Source organism: Haliotis asinina, chromosome 14 (genome assembly GCF_037392515.1).
Source record: "Haliotis asinina isolate JCU_RB_2024 chromosome 14, JCU_Hal_asi_v2, whole genome shotgun sequence".
In the NCBI taxonomy this organism is placed as follows: domain Eukaryota; kingdom Metazoa; phylum Mollusca; class Gastropoda; order Lepetellida; family Haliotidae; genus Haliotis; species Haliotis asinina.
Window position 1 is genome coordinate 46,255,693 of NC_090293.1, and position 22,303 is coordinate 46,277,995.

The 22,303-nt window shown below is 39.0% G+C and overlaps 1 protein-coding gene across 1 annotated transcript; it reads left to right on the plus strand.

Moving 5' to 3' along the window:
* Positions 1-3,759: 3,759 nt before the first annotated feature.
* LOC137260827 (protein kinase C and casein kinase substrate in neurons protein 2-like) lies at positions 3,760-19,040 on the plus strand. Its single transcript, XM_067798388.1, has 14 exons — positions 3,760-3,848; positions 4,850-4,965; positions 5,250-5,385; positions 6,148-6,259; positions 6,734-6,934; positions 7,084-7,196; positions 7,507-7,630; positions 7,817-7,899; positions 8,419-8,495; positions 11,030-11,194; positions 11,658-11,825; positions 12,120-12,309; positions 17,943-18,040; positions 18,838-19,040. Exons 1-14 carry the CDS (start codon positions 3,760-3,762, stop codon positions 19,038-19,040), a joined length of 1,875 nt encoding a protein of 624 aa, XP_067654489.1.
* Positions 19,041-22,303: the final 3,263 nt, after the last annotated feature.

Consider the following 22,303-nt stretch of genomic DNA (forward strand, 5'->3'; position numbering starts at 1 on the left):
TCCAAAAGATAGGATAGACAAAATAACATACAAAACAACAAAAATACGTCACGAGCAACAATGATCGCTGACGGTCTAACATTTCTGACAATGTTGCACACATACAGAAGTTCTGTAACGCTCTGATGCCAAGCCATTGTACTATATCCCTACTCTAGGGAGACAGATTGGAGGAAATCCAAATCCAACTGAACGTGTATAAAGAATTCAAATAAGTTTTTTTTATGTTCCCTTGGAACTGTAAATGTGTTAATTTCATGGTTGATCATAGATAAATCAATCTTTGTGACTGACTGAAGGCTGCATAAAACATTAAATGTTTCTGGAGCACATTTTTTCAGAGGTGAAGAGGGCGGTGGGACTTTTGATAGAAAAAAAAGAGAGAGGAATACATTTTTGGGGAAGTTTAGAACGTTTTAAGGAGCAGTATATTCATTCACACTCGTTCTTACAGACACTATTTCTTATAGTACACAAATGGATGATCAGGACTCGGCCAAGTCAAAATTATGCTTTTTAATGGCATTAACAAATTGTTAAGCGCACCAATAAACGTGACGCGTCGATGCCCGAGAAGGACTTTTTTATTTAGCCGAACTTGTTCAGTTGCAATGAGTAAACTGAGTAGTTAATACTGAACAAACCTGACGATATCATGTATTTGTTTCACGTTCAATTTCTTGATCGTCAACATGATTTGATTATATAACCATTGTATATTCATACGCAAACTGAACAAAACAGTTGTTTTGTCTATACACATTAATGAAAATGTGTTCAGAACATCATGCACAGATGCGAAATTTGGAACAAGGCAGCATGGTAACTGTAAAAAACTGAGAAAAAGAAAATCAACAATAAATAAATAAATAAATAAATAAATAAATAAATAAATAAATAAATAAATAAATAAATAAATAAATAAATAAATAAATAAATAAATAAATAAATAAATAAATAAATAAATAAATAAATAAATAAATAAATAAATAAATAAATAAATAAATGATCCCACGTTATCTGAGAGCAAGCAATAACAATTCCCGAGGGAGCATACCCCAGAGACCCCATCCTTGATCGTTTCGCGGCCTCGTAAGTGGATGATGCATTCCTCAAAGTAGAAAAATTACCTACGGCCCTGGTTAAAGCAGGGAGACTATATATCGACTTATATGTTGTAGATTTTCCCTTGTTATAGGGATCAGGATGTAAAACGTATTGATACACGTCAGTCTATCTTGTTACACATTTCCGAAATAGCCTTTTACACCTATGTCCTAGCAAATAGAACAAATACATACAGATGCCAACTTGTTTAATTCTAGAGCACTAAAGTATGTGGATATGCAATATCTACCAACACTCTCAACATTAACTCCGTCATAACTCACAGATGCATCCTAAGCTGTGCATGTTTCGATCACTTTGCAGAGTCTTATGGACGTTGTTGATATTCTCTTTAGGAAACTGTTCACCAATACCTTCTGTCTTCAGCTAATAGAGGCTGTATGGTATTTATAAACAGAAGCTGTGGATAGTCCAATCAGTGGGTAGGGTGGGTAGAAATGGGCCTACACATTGTACCTATGTGGGGAATCATTGACAACTGAACGCTTTAACCACTACGCTACCCGCTCCTCTCTCCATAAAGTGATAGTTAGGTAGATATAGTACTGCAGGATTTCAGATAAGGGCTGCATCAGCGTATGTGCGGATAAAAAATAGCACCACAGCAATAGTGTACATTCGTAGAATCATTTACAGATGTGTTTATTTGAAACATTATTCGGATGCTTTTTATTGACCTGTTTACACTTGCGAAGCAATGTGAAGGTGCACATATGCAACGAAATACAAGACTAAATACTGCATTGAATTCCATTCAGTACTCCAAATGTACTTTAAGGGTTTAAGTACTCCAATATTGAAAACACAAGGAGTACCTACTCCCTGATACTATTCTCCAGATATAAGAATAATTCAGGGTGCATGATCTATGCGAGTAACATGGGTTATTGAAGAACAGTTCTAATCTGGATCTTCAAGGGTCCGCATAGATGGATGCTCTTGATGTCATTAATTCTGGTCAGTCCGACTCTTGGCAGACTTCGATCTTTCATACTGCTCAGAGTCACAGACTTGTTTAATGAACAAACAAACAAACAAACAAACAAGCAAACATGCACTATCTTAATTAATTCGTTAGACACATCTTGTTACTCATGTTCGGTTATGTTTATTAGGTTCATCAATGGCATACCGAAACATGAGTCGCATTAACCTTTCAACCGATCCGAATTTTCTCGTGTGGAAGTGAAAATAGACATCACAAACAACTCTGGTTACACTGAATTCAGATTCCTTGTTCCATAACAAAATGGTATTTACAAATGAATTTTAATTTTAAACTTTAATAATATCGCAATTCTATATTTTATTGCGAGGTATATGCAGCAAGATCTTAACTAAGACGTCACAGACTGTCCCTGAATGATGAGGTTGTAAAATGATTCTCAACGCATCGGACTCACTGGAAACACCTGTTATGGTTTTTTTTTTTGCGCTTATTCAGAGTAGTTCTGTAACGCAAAATGCGACTCATATAATATTAATTCTGTATTGCCATTTTTTTCTAGCTGCAGAGATTTCAACGATTTCTAGGTTTCCCTTTTTCAGTGCTCGTTGTACGAGAAAGGACGCTGAACGATATGCTTGCAAGAATTTCAAGGAGCGTATTGTTGCAATATACAAGTGTTTAAATGTATCACATCATGCTGACTAATATTAATGTATCCAGTTAAATCAATTAGTCTAAAAATTCTGGACTGGTTATTCCACTAAACTGTACGATGGAACTGTACGATGGAATACTTTTGGTTGTTCTCGGTCCGTCTCGCACGGTCTGGGCTTTGGATTTCAGCCGATTAGTCACTGGTTTTTCTTATTTACAACCACGTTGTCATCAAATGTAAGTACTGCTGGGTCAGTACAGTTAGCATTAGAAGGAGGTGTAGGATCACCAAACTAAACTTTCTCTGGAAGCCATTAATAAGGATCGTGTCATCTACCTGATGCCAGAATTTCTCCCTAACTTCAACACAATGTCACCCCAGTAAAGTAGAGACCTTATATACTTCCCAAATCTTTCTTTTCCAACTGACAATACCGGTTTGTGCTGAGAAGGATGAAATCATTGATATGCATAAAATGTAAGGGCCGTGTTTAATTCAGCATTTGGGTTGTTCGTACCTGTGTATAATATATGATTGCAAAATCAATCTCCATTATAAGTGACATTGTGCCAAGGGTCGGTATTTTGGCGTAAACATGTAAAATGTTTTAAATAATCACATGTACCTCGGTACGAATGAAGACAAACTTCTTTAGTCGACGCCATCTTGCATTCTGCTCGAAGGGAAGTAACTCTCATCGCTACATTTTCATTGTAAGAAGCCCACAGGATTATCTCCCATAGATCGCTTTCCTGTCTCCCAAATGGATCTACAAAAGTTGAAACAGCAGAACAATGTTATACCAACGGTATCTAGACTTCTACCTCAGTTCTCTCCTCGCTAACACAGAAACGGCGTCGTTTCTTCGACCACTATGGTTCCATCTATGCCGCAAGGGCTCCTGGGATAGTGTTAGCTATTCCAATGAAAATGCGTGGCGGTAGTGGCGTTCCCTAGCGACGGCATTCTGTTCCCCAGGGGCGGTCATGGAAGGATCAAGATAGTCACACTGGCGGAAAAATCAAACATGGCAGAGACAGATCCACACTTAAAAGCACCCGAATGGTGTCAGGCAGCGACACCAGCTGCGCTTAAACGCTTTTCACGCGGATCTGCGTGAGTATAAGTTTATTTTTGTATGTTTCCACCCGTTTAAATGTTTACAAAGTGAGCCATCGCTTATGTCCCTCTGTCAGCTAGCAATGACGATAAGAATCTGAAGTTTCTTGTGCGAGTTAAGATGGAAACATGTAAATTGATGTATTGTTGCTCAATTCGCACTCAGAACATCATATTCTTGTGCGAAGACAACCTCTTTGATGAACTTTTCACCCAAAATGTGGACAAACATTGTTTTTATTTTAGATAAACAACAACATTGTCCCGTCAATAGATAATTTCTAAATCATTGTAGGACCGTCTCAACAGTTAAGTGAAGCTGTACATAAACGTGTAATTCAAAGAAGCGCCCATAAATGAATGATTGCCTCTGGTTCTTGTGCAGTGTTTCAGAACTAATTCAATTGTACGTTTAACTATGTGTATCATTTCACGAAAATCTTAGGCAAACAAACACACACACATTTAAATTAACCCACTGACACACACACACCCTCCCCGAAACAAAACTACTCCCAAACAAATCCCAAACAGTTATCTGTAGTGAAGTTGAAACCAGCGACAAAAACAAACAAATTCCAGACAACAACCAAGAAACAAAACAAAACAAAGAAACAAACAAAAAAACAAAACCGATTTGGTGGTCAAGTCAACAAACTGGAATGTGAGAGGATAAAAAACTCCCAGAAGTCCAGGAGACCAAATATGCCAAGCAGCAATTTAATCCCTGCATGGCTGTGGTAGACCAAATGTTGAAAGATTTGTCTGAAGAATAACATGATGTTATTGTATTATAGTATACTTCTCTCAAGTGTTTTAGGTTGGCTGTAAAAGTATTTTCATGCTTGATTTCTAGTGTTTAAAATTCCTTGTATCAAAGTCTGTAAAGGACATTATCATTATACAGTCTTTGAATCAAAGTGTTTTTGAAGTAATTTCCAATGCTTCCAACAAGTTTATGGGTTCTGCTTTTTCATGTTTCAAGTTCTCCTTTTCAGTTCAGTGATAACACTTCAAAACCTGCTCACAGACAGTGCTAAACTGGAGAGAAGAATCTGCAAAATATACAAGGACTTCCGAACGAAATGGCAAGAGAGTGTGATGACCCAAATTGGTAGGTTTGAAAAGACAAAAAATCATATACCTTTGTATCCAAAATATGTATGACATAAAAAAAAGCCATAGGAATACCAATGCCATCGACATAGATCACTGACTTTTAACCAGGTATAATCTATCACAAGAATCAGTGTAATTATTTCTGTGTACATACATGTGGACTCTTTCCATAAGAATCGAAATCTGTCTGTGATGACCTTATGGTTTGAGCCATAAGTCTCATTCGGATGCAGCGGAATGCGCTCAAGTGAGCCTATAATTGTTTGTTTCTGTGTACAGGTAGCAACTTAGCATATGACCAGGTCAAAGCTGTCATGAATATCTGGATGGAATCTGTAAGGCAGAAGGAGAATCTGCATGCTAAATGCCTTGAAGCCATGTATGCCTCAGAAGGCCCAATTGAGCGCCTCCATGAGTAAGTACTGACTCAGATAGAAATGAATTTACATATTCATTTGGGAGAGAGTAAGCATCGCTGCTAAACAGTGCTTATGACAAGAGCTGACTGAAGCATAAATCACATCACTGCTATTTATCTGATAGATATGTGTGACATCCCCATAATCTTTGTGTGATTGACCTTTGATTGTACTCTCAGCCACAGGTTTGCGTTGGAGCCAGTACTTCATAATTCATAGTCCTCTGTCACACAACTAAATTTTGCTGATTGGCATAAAACAGCATTCAGTCTGAATACCATTTGTGCTGAATACTGATATCCCTGTAGAGTCAGTAGCATGAAAAAGAGCCCTTTCAGTTTATAGTCACAGTTGTCAAGGTCGAATTGAGTTTAGTCAAATGAAACAAGTATTTAGTATTGTGTTTCTCTGATTACTGTTTTTTCTATTCTTAGTGATCTATCTGTTTCTTTAAATATGTTCATATTGTCACTGATAATGCCTCGTTGTTGATTGGCAGAGAATCATAATGTCGTGTTCAAACAAATTTAGAAAATTGTGACTCGAGATATTTTTGGTTTTGTGTTCACTGTTAATTGCCAGGTTAGCTATTTCTCAAAATGTTCTTGGCCTTACAAACTTCTTAAGCTCATTCTTAACACATTGGCTACGATCAAAATTAAGTCTCAAAAACATAAGTGTTGCATTTCTTTGGCAGTTCAGTATATTTTCAATAATTAACAATGGGTTTGTGATATTTTGTAATTCTGGCTTCTTAGGTACATCCACTCAGAAAGTGTCAATGCATCCAAGGAGGCCATACAGTCAACGTATGTGAAGGCAAGGAAAACACAGATGAAGCTGGAGAAGCAGGTTGACCAGCTGAAAGATGTGAGTGGTTATAAACAGACAGCATCAGCATCAGTTTCAGTAGTTATTTTGTCATAAAATATCAATTTTTATTCCCACTTGAATAATTTCTAATTGAAACCCACATACAATAACACTGGGCCAGTTGGCTGCTTGATGTTGCAGTTCCTCCAATACATATGTTTTTTAAGTGTGGTCTTCAGGCACCCAGTCTTCCCTTACATGTTTAATAGCAATAGTGTTCAAAATGTTGGCTAGTGACACCGAAGACCTGGGTTTGATTCCCCTCATGGGTACTGCATGAAACCTTTTTCTGGTATCCCACATGGTGATATTTCTGGAATATTGCTAAAAATGGTGTAAATTCATACCCACTGACTGTTTTATAACCATACACCACTGTATCATTGATGGATGTGTTGTGGTCTCATGGTTCAAAAAGCCATGACAACATCACTAGCCTGTCTGTGGACTTATTCCTCCATGCTATTCCAGGAGTTCTACCAGACAAAGGACAAGGCAAATGACTTCAAGCCACAGCTGGATGAAGCCTACAGAGGGAGGGAGGACAATCCCACAAAGTTCCAGGTTCTCTTGGGACACTGGCAGAAACTGGAGGCTGAAGCTGCAGGGGCCAAGACAACCTACAAAGACAAGCTCCGCCAGGAAAAATCCACACGAATGACTTTCATTGAGGTATTGACATGGATGAAAAACAGTTACATTGCATTGTCATAGTACATGTGAGAAGTTAGCCACATTTTTCTTTAATGGAGACTTAGTCTTTTTGTTTTTGAGAAGGTTTACAATTCTGACAGAATCATGAGGAATATTTGTTATTTCAGGAAATGAAGAAATTCCAGAATGATTCTGATGTCTTTGAGATGACTCGTCTTGAAAACCTAAAGACTGTATTGGGTATGATGTTGAAGAGCAACAAAAATGTAGAGTTTCAAAGGTGAGGCTTGAAATATTTACCTAAGATATAAATTGAGACTGGCTTTGATAGTTTTATAAAGTTGTTCACAAAAATCCTTTTGTGAAATCTTTTTGAAATCTTGGAATGAGTCTGTGAGTGTCCAGTTTGTACCAACTGTTAAGGCGCTGTTAATATTTAGAGAGAGGCCACTTAGTGTTCAGGGATGGATGGAATATTTGAAAGGGGACTACCCCTACCACTTTAGCAAATGGCCAGTACTTTAATATTTTACAACTCTGGGTATGTTGAGATATACTGTATAAAGTGTGATTCGTATTTCTCACTTCAGGAAAGAGAAACTGAAGGCAATATTTGAAGAAGGTATCTCTGAGCTTGAGAAGCTTGACATTGAGAGAGAAATTGGTTTCTTCAACCAGTTCTATGTGTATGAGCATAAGTTTCCCCAAGAAGAGGTGAGTTTAGCAATTCATTTCAGCTTAAATGTTAAAATATTTCTTTAGTAACACAATGTTTGAAGTCTTGAATTTGTTACAATGTATCGATGCAACAGTGATAGTTCATATTTAGCGACACATCAATATTGCGATGTGTGATGATATCCCCAATCTGTGTTGTAAACCTATGCTCTATCGACACAGTTTCACCCATCAGAAGTCAATGAACAAAAGGAAGTAAGCAAACAAAGATCAAGTGGGACAACAGAAGAGAAGTCAGACCTGGAGTCCCCTGGGAGGTGGGCCACAACAAGACAGTCCCTGGTGTCAGATGTTGTGTAAGTCATCTCAGGTTGTCTTTAGTGATGATCAGTCCCATCTGACGTCTGGCAGTAGTTGTGTATTGCATAGTGAATCAGTTTGTGTATACATTTAGCTAGGAATAAGTTTGCTGTGTCTTCTGAACATACTGTACGAGATTTTGTTTTTGAGGGTTCCTAGATTAAGATGCATTTTGTAGAAAGTGCGAAAGATTTCATGAATCTGTCATTTGTATCTGGGACTCCTTTCACATAGCACTAAGATGACTGTATGTTACTAAGGTGGCCTTAGTGAAATGTTAAAGAAGGGGACTTAAGGTTAACCTATTAAAGGTTGCTGAAAGGAGCCCTGATTTGCAATGGTACGTGGAAGAGAAACTACTGTATCATGTGGTAATTCTTTGATAGATACATTGTGACAATATCATCCATGTTGTTGATGTCACTGAGGTCTATGACTGATTTGGTGATGTATGTGTTTTACAGTCAAAACTTGTCTGCCAGAGACAACACAGCTGTATTTGTTCAGACCAGAGTATCCTCAGATGATGATGACAATGAGGGTGGGTACCACAGATTTAAGTAAAGACTAGTAGATTATGTGTGTCCTTGTACATGACAGGCAGTACCACAGGCTTAAGTAAAGACTAGTAGATTATGTGTGTCCTTGTACATGACAGGCAGTACCACAGGCTTAAGTAAAGACTAGTAGATTATGTGTGTCCTTGTACATGACAGGCAGTACCACAGGCTTAAGTAAAGACTAGTAGATTATGTGTGTCCTTGTACATGACAGGCAGTACCACAGACTTAAGTAAAGACTAGTAGATTATGTGTGTCCTTGTACATGACAGGCAGTACCACAGACTTAAGTAAAGAGAAGTAGATTATGTGTGTCCTTGTACATGACAGGCAGTACCACAGGCTTAAGTAAAGACTAGTAGATTGTGTGTGTCCTTGTACATGACAGGCAGTACCACAGGCTTAAGTAAAGACTAGTAGATTATGTGTGTCCTTGTACATGACAGGCAGAACCACAGACTTAAGTAAAGACTGGTAGATTATGTGTGTCCTTGTACATGACAGGCAGTACCACAGACTTAAGTAAAGGCTAGTAGATTATGTGTGTCCTTGTACATGGCAGGCAGTACCACAGGCTTAAGTAAAGACTAGTAGATTATGTGTGTCCTTGTACATGACAGGCAGTACCACAGACTTAAGTAAAGACTAGTAGATTATGTGTGTCCTTTTACATGGCAGGCAGTACCACAGACTTAAGTAAAGGCTAGTAGATTATGTGTGTCCTTGTACATGGCAGGCAGTACCACAGACTTAAGTAAAGGCTAGTGGATTATGTGTGTCCTTGTACATGGCAGGCAGTACCACAGACTTAAGTAAAGGCTAGAAGATTATGCATGTCCTTGTACATGACAGGCAGTACCACAGACTTAAGTAAAGACTAGTAGATTATGTGTGTCCTTGTACATGACAGGCAGTACCACAGATTTAAGTAAAGACTAGTAGATTATGTGTGTCCTTGTACATGACAGGCAGTACAACAGACTTAAGTAAAGGCTAGTAGATTATGTGTGTCCTTATACATCACAGGCAGTACCACAAACTTAAGTAAAACCTAGTGGATTGTGTGTGTCCTTGTACATGGCAGGCAGTACCACAGACTTAAGTAAAGACTAGTAGATTGTGTGTGTCCTTGTACATGACAGGCAGTACCACAGGCTTAAGTAAAGACTAGTAGATTATGTGTGTCCTTGTACATGACAGGCAGAACCACAGACTTAAGTAAAGACTGGTAGATTATGTGTGTCCTTGTACATGACAGGCAGTACCACAGACTTAAGTAAAGACTAGTGGATTATGCCTGTCCTTGTACATGACAGGCAGTACCACAGACTTAAGTAAAGACTAGTAGATTATGCATGTCCTTGTATGTGACAGGCAGTACCACAGACTTAAGTAAAACCTAGTGGATTATGTGTGTCCTTGTACATGGCAGGCAGTACCACAGACTTAAGTAAAGGCTAGAAGATTATGCATGTCCTTGTACATGACAGGCAGTACCACAGACTTAAGTAAAGACTAGTAGATTATGTGTGTCCTTGTACATGACAGGCAGTACCACAGATTTAAGTAAAGACTAGTAGATTATGTGTGTCCTTGTACATGACAGGCAGTACAACAGACTTAAGTAAAACCTAGTAGATTATGTGTGTCCTTATACATGACAGGCAGTACCACAGACTTAAGTAAATCCTAGTGGATTGTGTGTGTCCTTGTACATGACAGGCAGTACCACAGATTTAAGTAAAGACTAGTAGATTATGTGTGTCCTTGTACATGACAGGCAGTACCACAGACTTAAGTAAAACCTAGTGGATTGTGTATGTCCTTGTACATCACAGGCAGTACCACAAACTAAAGTAAAACCTAGTGGATTGTGTGTGTCCTTGTACATGGCAGGCAGTACCACAGACTTAAGTAAAGACTAGTAGATTGTGTGTGTCCTTGTACATGACAGGCAGTACAACAGACTTAAGTAAAGACTAGTATATTATGTATGTCCTTGTACATGACAGGCAGTACAACAGACTTAAGTAAAACCTAGTGGATTGTGTGTGTCCTTGTACATGACAGGCAGTACCACAGACTTAAGTAAAGACTAGTAGATTATGCATGTCCTTGTACATGACAGTCAGTACAACAGACTTAAGTAAAACCTAGTGTATTGTGTGTGTCCTTGTACATGACAGGCAGTACCACAGACTTAAGTAATGACTAGTAGATTATGCATGTCCTTGTACGTGACAGGCAGTACAATAGGCAAGTCCGTGAACATAACCAGGTTGATTTAAGTAGATGAAACCCACATGCATCTGGTGCACCCTCAGGTTTTAATGTTGCACCATGACAAAATATATGTTCACCTGCTCAATATAAATGTCATACTAGGTGAATACAAGGTCTTAAAGTATTTTAGCAAATCATGTTTCAAAAGTTAGATGACAAGGTATTGGAAGACATTACATTTTCAACAGGAGGGTTTTACCCACGGTCTGAATGGAATTTATGTTATCTTTAGACTCATGGGAGCATTCCCGTCCCATAAAACTCACTACCCCAAGGCTGGTGACTGCATACCGCCAACCAGATGTTGAGATTCCCAACGCTGTGATGGAGACAACACCACACACAGCTCCTGTCGTCACAGAGACCATAGTGGAAAATTTCAAGGGCCTGAGTGACTGTAAGTATTCTATCTTGTCCTTATCTGGAAGTTCAGAGTTCAGACTTACTGAATGTCAACATATTTCAGTTATTAAATGAAAAAACAGCAGTGACTAAGACAATTCTTCTTCCTACTACTAATGCAAGAAGTGTGAGCTTCAGGATGAATAGCGAAAGGAGAGGCGCAAAAGGAGAATCTGGTTATACATTGTCCTGATCAGATGAGAATATTGAGGGTATAGATCATTGTACGGATCTTTTGTGAATTGATCAGTGAATGACAGCATTAGACTGTTAGTGATCCATTTCCTGGGAGACATGTTCCCTTCAATATCTTGCAGCATTGTTTAACATGTGGACTTGTTTACTATGACAAAAGACTTCTAATTTGTGAATGATAGTTTGTGTTTAGTTGCATATGGAAAGTGACATTTACAAGAAGTGAACACAATCAGGATGGAAAGTATCGATTCCCCTTTCAGCGGACTTTGACTCTTATGCTGACACCCAGAAAGTGCATCCATCACTTCCAGTGCCCCCGTCTGCAGACCCCAACTATGTCTTGAAGCCAGCAACAACCAAGAAGGTCAAAGTGTATGCTGTGAAGGACTTCACTGCACGCTCAGAGGATGAACTCACATTCAAAGCAGGTATATTGACAGGCATAACAGTATTCATTACCATAATTATACTTGACTGTGTTATACAAGTTCATTCTATTAAGAAGTATAAGACACTGAGTAAAATATACAGCGAGGCAGTAAAGATTGGTATTTGAAGCATTATTTTCATATTTAACAAAAGGTGATGACATCAGTGATTAAGAAACTGCAAATAATGAGCATGTGAAGTACTGTAGATGATTACATTGGTGCTGCCAAAGGCACTTTGGACTTCATGCTTTATAACAGGGACTACACCTGTCCTTGTTTTGGATTTTGTAGGACAAAAGATTTACATCACTGACCACAAATCTGCTCCTGATGGCCGCGCATATGGCTACATTAAGAAGGGGAAAATGAAGAAGAAGAAGAAATATGGCTTCTTTCCTGTACAGCTGATCTCCACAGCTAAGATGAAGGACAAAGAATCCTTCCTGAAGAAGAACTTCTCCAAGAAGGGTTCTGATGGAAAGTAAGAAATTTTAGATGTGCTCAGTGATGGTTTTCCCTAACGGACCTGGCTATGAACTCGACAATGATTTGGAAAAGTGAACTGGTCTTTTTTATTTGTTTTGACATGGATATATTGTTTACTGTTCTTACTGGAACACTTATTCGATCTGTGATATTTCTTTGATTTTATTTAGTGATATATGTATATTTGATTCCATTCAGAGATGATTTTTATGTGATTTACTAATGGTCTGTTTTGGATTAGAGTAGGCGATAATTTTTATGATGCAAATTGATTTTCTGAGTGTCAGTGGTCAGTCATAATATATTTTGCCAACTACATGTGTATATAGTTGATATAATCAGTGAAATTTGAATTTGAAAGATACAGATGACACAGAACATGATATTATCTAAATGATAGATTTAAATTTTGCAAGTTGAATACTGGCAACATTTGATATGGTGCAAATTGATTGTATGATTAACAAAACTGCAGTCATCTCAATCCTCTTTGTCAATATATTGTGACCAATATATATGCATATATTAGAATACCTGTGATATAATTAGGTCAGTGCATTCTATTTAAACTGAGATATTGTTGAAACTAAAGGCTTCAGTTAAGAATTATTCCAAGTTGATAAACTCATAATCTGTGATATTTCTTTGATAGTATATAGTGGTATTCGTATATTTGATAGCATTTAAGGATGACATTTATGTGATTTACTGATGGACTGTTTGGATCAGAGTAGACAATAATTTTTTTATGCAAATCAATTTTGTGATTGTCGATCAATTCGATTTTTGTTTCAACGCTCAGTCATAAAGAATGACCAGAGGGAATCAATATATTTGGCATACATTATGTTATGTATCCATGACATAATTCATGAAGACTGAATTTTAAAGATACACAACATTTATTTTCAAAATTGATCAATTGTAGTTTTCAGTGACCTGAAGTTGAACTCTGGCAATATTTTTGTGATGCAAATTGATAATGTGATTAACAAGGTCCAATCATCTCAATCTTCTTTATCAATATATTGTGATCAATATATATGCATATACTACGATGCCTGTTAGTGGGTTTACATGTGGCAGTACATTCTATTTAAAATGAAGTATTTTATTTTGCAATGGGCACCTTAAAGCATAAGTGGGGAATTATACAAAAGATGATAAATTTGGTGTCTTTTATAGTTGCAGCTTTGTAGTCTGGTGTATTTCAAAGTTAGAATTTATACCTGAATTTCAAATTCAATAACTGTATTAGATTATGAAACTGAATACAATACTATTCAGTACTATGTAACTAAAATTTCAAAGCATTCATCATTATTTCTGATGTTGTTCACAAACTCGCAATCAAGTAAGCACCTGTAGAGAAGAAATATTCACTCAAATCCAGCTAAAACGACAAAAGCGACACCTGCCCAGGAAATATCTGTGGTGGGAAGCAATGTACCTCCAATCAGAGTAGGGCCAACAACCTGATACTATCTGTGATTGGAAGCAATGTACCTCCAATCAGAGTAGGGCCAACAACCTGAAAATATCTGTGATGGGAAGCAGTGTACCTCCAATCAGAGTAGGGCCAACAACCTGACTATACATGTGATGGGAAGCAGTGTACCTCCAATCAGAGTAGGGCCAACAACCTGACTATACATGTGATGGGAAACAATGTACCTCCAATCTGAGTAGGGTAAAAAACCTGAAAATATCTGTGGTGGGATGCTGTGTACCTCCAATCAGAGTAGGGCCAACAACCTGATAATATCTGTGATGGGAAGCAGTGTACCTCCAGTCCGAGCAGGGTGAACATCCTGAGAATATGTGTGATGGGAAGCAATGTACCTCCAATAAGAGTAGGGCCAACAACCTGAAAATACCTGTGGTGGGAAGCAGTGTACCTCCAATCAGAGTAGGGCCAACAACCTGACTATACATGTGATGGGAAGCAATGTACCTTCAATCAGAGTAGGGCCAACAACCTGAAAATATCTGTGGTGGGAAGCAATGTACCTCTAATCAGAGTAGGGCCAACAACCTGAAAATATCTGTGCTGTGAAGCAATGTACCAGCAATCAGAGAAAGGCGTAGAACCTAAAAATACATGTGATGGGAAGCAATGTACCTCTAATCAGAGTAGGGCCAACAACCTGAAAATATCTGTGATGGGAAGCAGTGTACCTCGAATCAGAGTAGGGCCAACAACCTGAATGTACATGTGATGGGAAGCAATGTACCTTCAATCAGAGTAGGGCCAACAACCTGAAAATATCTGTGGTGGGAAGCAATGTACCTCTAATCAGAGTAGGGCCAACAACCTGAAAATATCTGTGATGGGAAGCAATGTAGGTGCAGTCCGAGTAGGGTGAAAAACCTGAAAATATCTATTGTAGGAAGCAATGTACCTTCAATCAGAGTAGGGCCAAAAACCTGAAAATATCTGCGACGGAATGCAATGTACCTTCAATCAGAGTAGGGCCAACAACCTGATAATATCTGTGATGGGAGGCAATGTACCTCCAATCAGAGTAGGGCCAACAACCTGAAAATATGTGTGATGGGAGGCAATGTACCTCTAATCAGAGTAGGGCCAACAACCTGAAAATATGTGTGATGAGAAACAATGTACCTCCAATCTGAGTAGGGTAAAAAACCTGAAAATATCTATTGTAGGAAGCAATGTACCTTCAATCAGAGTAGGGCCAAAAACCTGAAAATATCTGCGACGGAATGCAATGTACCTTCAATCAGAGTAGGGCCAACAACCTGATAATATCTGTGATGGGAGGCAATGTACCTCCAATCAGAGTAGGGCCAACAACCTGAAAATATCTGTGATGGGAGGCAATGTACCTCTAATCAGAGTAGGGCCAACAACCTGAGAATATGTGTGATGGGAAGCAATGTACCTCCAATAAGATTAGGGTGAACATCCTGAGAATATCTGTGATGGGAAGCAATGTACCTCCAATAAGAGTATTGCCAACAACCTGAAAATATCTGTGATGGGAAGCAATGTACCTCCAATGAGAGTAAGGTCAACAACTTGATAATATCTGTGATGGGAAGCAGTGTACCTCCAATCAGAGCAGGGCCAACAACCTGAAAATATCTGTGGTGGGAAGCAGTGTACCTCGAATCAGAGTAGGGCCAAGAACCTCAACATACATGTGATGGGAAGCAATGCACCTTCAATCAGAGTTGGGCCAACAACCTGAAAATATCTGTGGTGGGAAGCAATGTACCTCTAATCAGAGTAGGGCCAACAACCTGAAAATATCTGTGGTGGGAAGCAATGTAGGTGCAGTCCGAGTAGGGTGAAAAACCTGAAAAAATCTATTGTAGGAAGCAATGTACCTCAGAGTAGGGCCAAAAACCTGAAAATATCTGCGACGGGATGCAATGTACCTTCAATCAGAGTAGGGCCAACAACCTGAAAATATCTGTGATGGGAGGCAATGTACCTCTAATCAGAGTAGGGCCAACAACCTGAAAATATGTGTGATGGGAAACAATGTACCTCCAATCTGAGTAGGGTAAAAAACCTGAAAATGTCTGTGATGGGAAACAATGTACCTCCAGTCCGAGCAGGGTGAACATCCTGAGATTATGTGTGATGGGAAGCAATGTACCTCCAATCAGAGTAGGGCCAACAACCTGAAAATATCTGTGATGGGAAGCACTGTACCTCCAATGAGAGTAAGGTCAACAACTTGATAACATCTGTGATGGGAAGCAGTGTACCTCCAGTCCGAGTAGGGCCAACAACCTGAAAATATCTGTGGTGGGAAGCATTGTACCCCCAATCAGAGCAGGGCCAAAAACCTGAAAATATCTGTGATGGGAAGCAATGTACCTCCAATCTGAGTAGGGCCAACAACCTGATAATATCTGTCTGTTTAAAGGAATGTACCTCCAGTCCGAGTAGGGCCAAAAACCTGAAAATATCTGTGATGCGAAGCAATGTACCACCAGTCAGAGCAGGGCCAACAACCTGAAAATACATGTGTTGGGAAGCAATGTACCTCCTTTAAGAATAGGGTCAAGAGGCTGAAGCATCAGTGATGTGTGGCTGATGAGGGAGGTCCCACACTCTCCCTTTGAATAGACTGTTGCAAGTGTAAATCTGTAGGTAGGTGTAGGAAGGGGTTTTACGGTGAAGGATTTTTGAATCCGTACCCCCTCTTCTCAAACCTTCTGCAGTTTGAATGGTTGGTATGAATGTTTCAACTTGTGTGGTTGATGAGAAACCTGCAGTTGCTCCTTTGAATTGGCCGTTGCCAATGTAAATCTGTAGGTAGGTGTAGGAAGGGCTTCTGCGGTGAAGGTTTTTATTATAAATCCCTGACCCCCCTCTTCTCAAACCTTCTATGATTTGTGTTTGTGATGATGAATGGTCATTGGTAGGAATATTCTAGCATGCGAGGTCTATGAGAGACCTCGAGTGTCTCCTTCGAATGGACTGTTGCCAGTGTAAATCTGTAGGTCGGTGTAGGAAGGGTTCTACGGTGAAGGTTTTTTATCCTCAATCCCACTCTTCTCAAACCTTCTATGACTTGCATGAGTGATGGTGAATGGTCATTAGCTTGAACTTGATGATGATCTGAGGTCACACAGAGGTCACAAGCATCACATCGAGGTCACAGGTGTCACACGCGGGTCACACAGAGGTCACACCAAGGTGAACACAAGTCACACCAAAGTCACACAGAGGTCACACATATCACACAGAGGTCACACCTCACACAGAGGTCACACATGATGACAAGTTTCTCATTCTCTGACATATTTTGTTTCCTTTGTCATGCTGGTTGATTCAGGTGTGTAAGATTTCCAAAGAGTCCCATTCTCTTTGTTTTGTCTACAGATTTCTTGAAACTGTTTTTCTAATACATATATCAGCTTGTATGAGAGTCATGAACAACATCAGATTTGCTTTTTACTTTCCATTGTATTTGCACATGGACCCACTGTCATAATTTTATTCAGGTATCTGTGACTATGCATATTGGATTTTTCACCAAACTTTTATTTTTTTCACCCAAATATGTAATAATTTCCACATGGCTTGTTTCATTTGTTTAGTAGTAAAAAAAATAATTTTCTGAACAATGTGATAACATAACTTCCTATCAAAATCAAATCAAGACATTATATGCTATTTGTTTGTGCTACATATATATATATTGATATTAAAATGTACATTTGTGCAAGAGCAATGCCTTGCTCTTTTGATATTTGTAGTGCCTCTGTATGTTGTACATAGATGAAAGAATTTTGTGTAATTACAGGCCATCTTTTTACAGTGATTTATTAACAGTGCATAACTTTTTGAAAAAAATACGTGATAACATAAATGTCATCCAAAAAATTGTTTCTGTTATATATTGTTATTTTTATCTATTTGTATGTTTGTGCAAAAACAACCCCTTAAATTATTTTGAACATTGTACAAATGTGTATTCAGCTACAACTGCTGAACCCATCTGAAGTCAGATGGCTAACATTGGTATACAATAGTGATGATCTTTCTGATGATGGCATGAAATTCCAGGCTGTCCCATACTTATGAATAGACAGTTATTGGCTTGCTACAATTTGGAGATTAAGTCTTCACTACACCTGTTGCAGAGTAATGGTGAAGTTTGTTGATGGTGATCGTATTGATCATGCCCTCTATGACATGGTGATGATGATGATGATGGTGATGATGATGATGACCTCCTGCAGTGAATGTCACCATATGCAATATTCAAATGGATTATGTGCTGTCAATGTCATATTTACATGTTGTATTTATATGTGTTGATACACAAAGATACATGGATATCATGTAGTACCTATTATCTCTTTTAAGAGTATGTGATATAATATTAGAGGGTGCTCATTTATTTTACATGCAGTGCTAAATACATAGTGTTGCTGTGTTTTAAACAATAAAACCATGAAACTATCATCTTGTTTTGTCGTATATATTGTATTTCCTTAAGAGCTTGACAATGTTCTAGACATAGAGATTATATCTGAGCTACCCACAGTGAACCAGGATTCTAAGTCTCCTGGTACTTACAAGGGAGGTAAATCGACTGTGAAATCCTGTCATTTTTTTAAAACCTGAAGTGAGTGAACAGCATGCTTTTATCCGTGATATTGCATGACCAATTGTTCACACCCTGTAACATGCACAGGGGATATGACGTTTGCTAGTGGCAGTTACGGTTTGCTGTGTACAGAGTAACGGCTCGCTGGAGCTGAAACTACTTTTCACCATGGTTACAGACGTTTGCTAGTGGCAAACTGTTGTGGTAGATACGGACTGCTAGCATTGAATTTGTTGATACGGTTTGCTTTTTTGGTCTTACAGATCATTGAAGTACAGGTGTAAATAGTAACCTAACTGACGAAATTATCCAAAGTTGTTGTAACTCCCATCCACAAAATAAACTGACATTTGGAGTAGCACGTCTGTCGCCGCTGACGGGAAAATTGCCATACTGTGATCAAAAGTTGTCCATTCGAAACAAAGGCCGACAAAATGTGGTTCCGTCACCTGATGACAAGCACACCACACTGTATGCGTGTGAGAGTGCCAAACTCTCAGATGAATTCAGTGCGCAGCCAGAAGGAGTGGTGGAACAGAATCACAAATACATACGGTCATCTGTAGCAAGGAATGTAGTGATGGTGAAAGTCACAAAGCTTTCTTCGGGGAAGGTGGCGAAACAGTAGTGACATCTAGGACTCTAGTGACATGAGAGTGTTGACGAAGATAATGTATGACAGCCGAGTTCATTCAGTTACTATACCTTCATTGTGGATTGTTTGAGAGAAGTTGGTAGATATTCAGAATGCAACAAAATATTGCCAACAGAAAACATTACTGGATGCTATCTCATAGTTTTCACGCCAAACTACAACGAATACTCGGTGCAGTAAAGATACCATCGTGTATTGGGAAACGGATTACATACTGTTTCACTGTCTTTTTATCCGATTTATGTCTGGATATAAAGACCCGTGAAGGTTCGGGGTAGAACAGCTAGGCCTTCAGCAACCCATGCTACTAACGGTATTGGGTGATCGGGCTCGCTCACTTGGTTAACACATGTTATCGGTTCCCACTTGAGCAGATCGATGCTCATGCTGTTGATAACTGGATTGTCTGGTCCAGACTCGATGATTTACAGACCGCAGCCATACAGCTGGAATATTGCTGAGTGCGGCGTAAACCTAAACTAACTCACTCACTGGTTGTAAAAAAAGCCCGAGTCAGGTTGAGTTTGGATCTCATGTTCTTGCTATTTTGAAGCTAAACCAGCTCTGAAAGGGAGCTTTACAAACTGCAATAATTGTTAATGTATTGATTTCACTATAGTTGTGACTAATAGCAACCGGAAGAGCGCCGTATGCATTTCATTTACAAAATGTTAACATTACACCATATCAGCCTTTTCTCACATATCACTGTCAATGCAGCTAACAATCATGTTATGGTAAAGTTTCTTGAAAACGAATATACAAGTTGAATTTCTCTTTACGACTTAAAATAATACCACACAAATGAAACTGAAAGAATCAACTCTGTTTGGAATCAAAGGCTTGTACATTCGTAAATTAACATTTAAAACAATTCCATTGACCACATTCTCATTTTCAAACATTTCGTCTAAATACTAGCAATCCATGATTTATAATTGACAAGATTTTTACATTTAAGGATTCATACAGTTTGCACATTGGTTTTTAGTTTCATACCTCAATGCAACGAAAGAAATACACAGTCAATTCTTATAATTAAATTCAACAACAAATGCTATAGGCTTTCACTAATATTTCTTTAAACCTAATCAAATTCATCGAAACAGGAATCTTTGTTACCTCCGATTAACGGTGTAAGAATTCGGTAACGGCGTGAGATGAGTCAGGTGATTCATTTACATAAAATGACACGTCTACCAAACCATTAGCCAATCAGCATAGAGCACCCCAAAACAGCTGTCAATCAACCAAGCTAACACCGGGTGGCGAATCAGAACGAAACAATACAACGTGACGCGTCCCGGTAACAGCAAAGTTTCAAGTTCAAACATTTGAATTATTACCACGGAACTGAAAGACTCAGTTTGAAAAGTGAGAATTGGAAATGAAACCCAATAACATGAAGTTAGTGGAACTGAGATTGTTAGTGATTTGCGCAAGTGGAAAGAGGCTGTGATCTGACTGGGATTGCGATGCCATGAACTGACGTTCCATCGTGCGCATGCTCTTGTCGAGGCGTTACAACGTTATTAACGTTCACGGATAATTTTGAGTTGTTTGTTTATGTTAAACGCGATGTATCACTTCAATGTTTATCCAAAGTTCATTAGGGTACCAGAGTGCAAGGAAATTCCCAAGCCGTGTAAAGGTATTCCCCAACATTCCTCAGGTCCGAAAGTAGTCCGGATCGGTGGGCGTGGCTTAGCTTTTTAGATTCATCGGGAAATAAAATCAACAGAAATGTTCCCAGCTAACCAATCATATTGTCAGAATTTTAGTGAACACAATAAAATTTAATCATATAGCGTATGAATATGATAAAATGTATGAGTCACCATGATGCGACCAGTGATATTCAGCTATAGCAAACCGAAACGGCCACCAGCAAACGTCTTATCGCTGGTGTGTATTACAGGGTGTGATATTGGGCAATGGCTAAGCAGTAATGTCACAAATTCAATGCTGGGCATGCCCACCATGAACAGCGCGAACAGCAATGCCTTGCGGACGCACTGAGTCCATCAGATGTTCCAAATTCTGTTACTGATACTACTGCTTGACAAGTATTAGATGAGCCAGCACAGTGAACGCGTTTGTGACAAGCAGGCGCGGCAAGTAACCTGGAGGAAACACTCACTTGGTTGCTACAGGTAGAATGTCGATTAAGCACGTGCAATACATGCTGACCGTGGTGTGAAATCAATACCGCTACTGTTTAACACGTGGAATGTTCTGGGGGGGCGTTCCCATATATGCAAACTGGGGTCATTTGTCAGGTCGTTGGACATCTCATATTTGTCAGGGAGTATGTGTTGACGATATATTACTGTCATGCAACCCATGATGATCCAGGTTAGAACTGATCTTCAACAATCCGTGCGTATCTTCCGTGAAGATCCAGGTTAGAACTTATCCTCAGTAACACGTGCTTGTCTCCCGTAAAGCCCTACGAAATTCTTAAGCCCACACATTGGCTACGATCAAAGTTAGGAATTCTTAGGGCTACGAACGTTTCGAGAATATAGACCCACGGGCTAGAATTGGCTGTAAGCAACCATACTTGTCGTAAGAGACGACACATGTGGTGTTGGAATATTCCTAACATAACAATGTTATATCTCATGTTTATAGACGCACAAATATTGATGCGAGTAACCACAAACAAGGACAACGCAATGCCTTCATGTCGGAGAGCGGCGCAAATGTGCAGCATATCACGATGTGGAGTTGTTTTCTTTAACCGAGACAGGATCCGCTGGTCGAAGGTTCGAATCTAAGGTTCGGTAACAGAGATAGTCGTATCGCTACGATAGCTTTGTGAAACGGTTCTCTGGATAAGAACTGGCCTCGGGATCATGAAAGTGTCTTAAGTCAATAACCTGTGTGTGCAGGTGCTTGGTCGTCAATCACTAAAGACCTCCCGGTCATGCTGGTAGCATTCTGAGAAGAGCATGCATTGCCATGGTGACAGACTTAAGCTTAGTTTTACTTAAGATTTTACTCAGACCGTTTCATGATTCAGTCTTACGCGGCCTTCACGCGATAAACTAAGGTTCAACAACGCATGCTGTTGACATTTTAAAAGTTGTCAAACTCGCTCGCTTTTCCACATGTCAAACTTCGATCGGTTGTTTCTGCAGAACGAGAGTTTGACAACAATCACAGTTTGATGGAAAAGCTGTAGAGAATAGAGACCGATCCTATTTCTCGACAACTGTATGTTGGTTTGACGT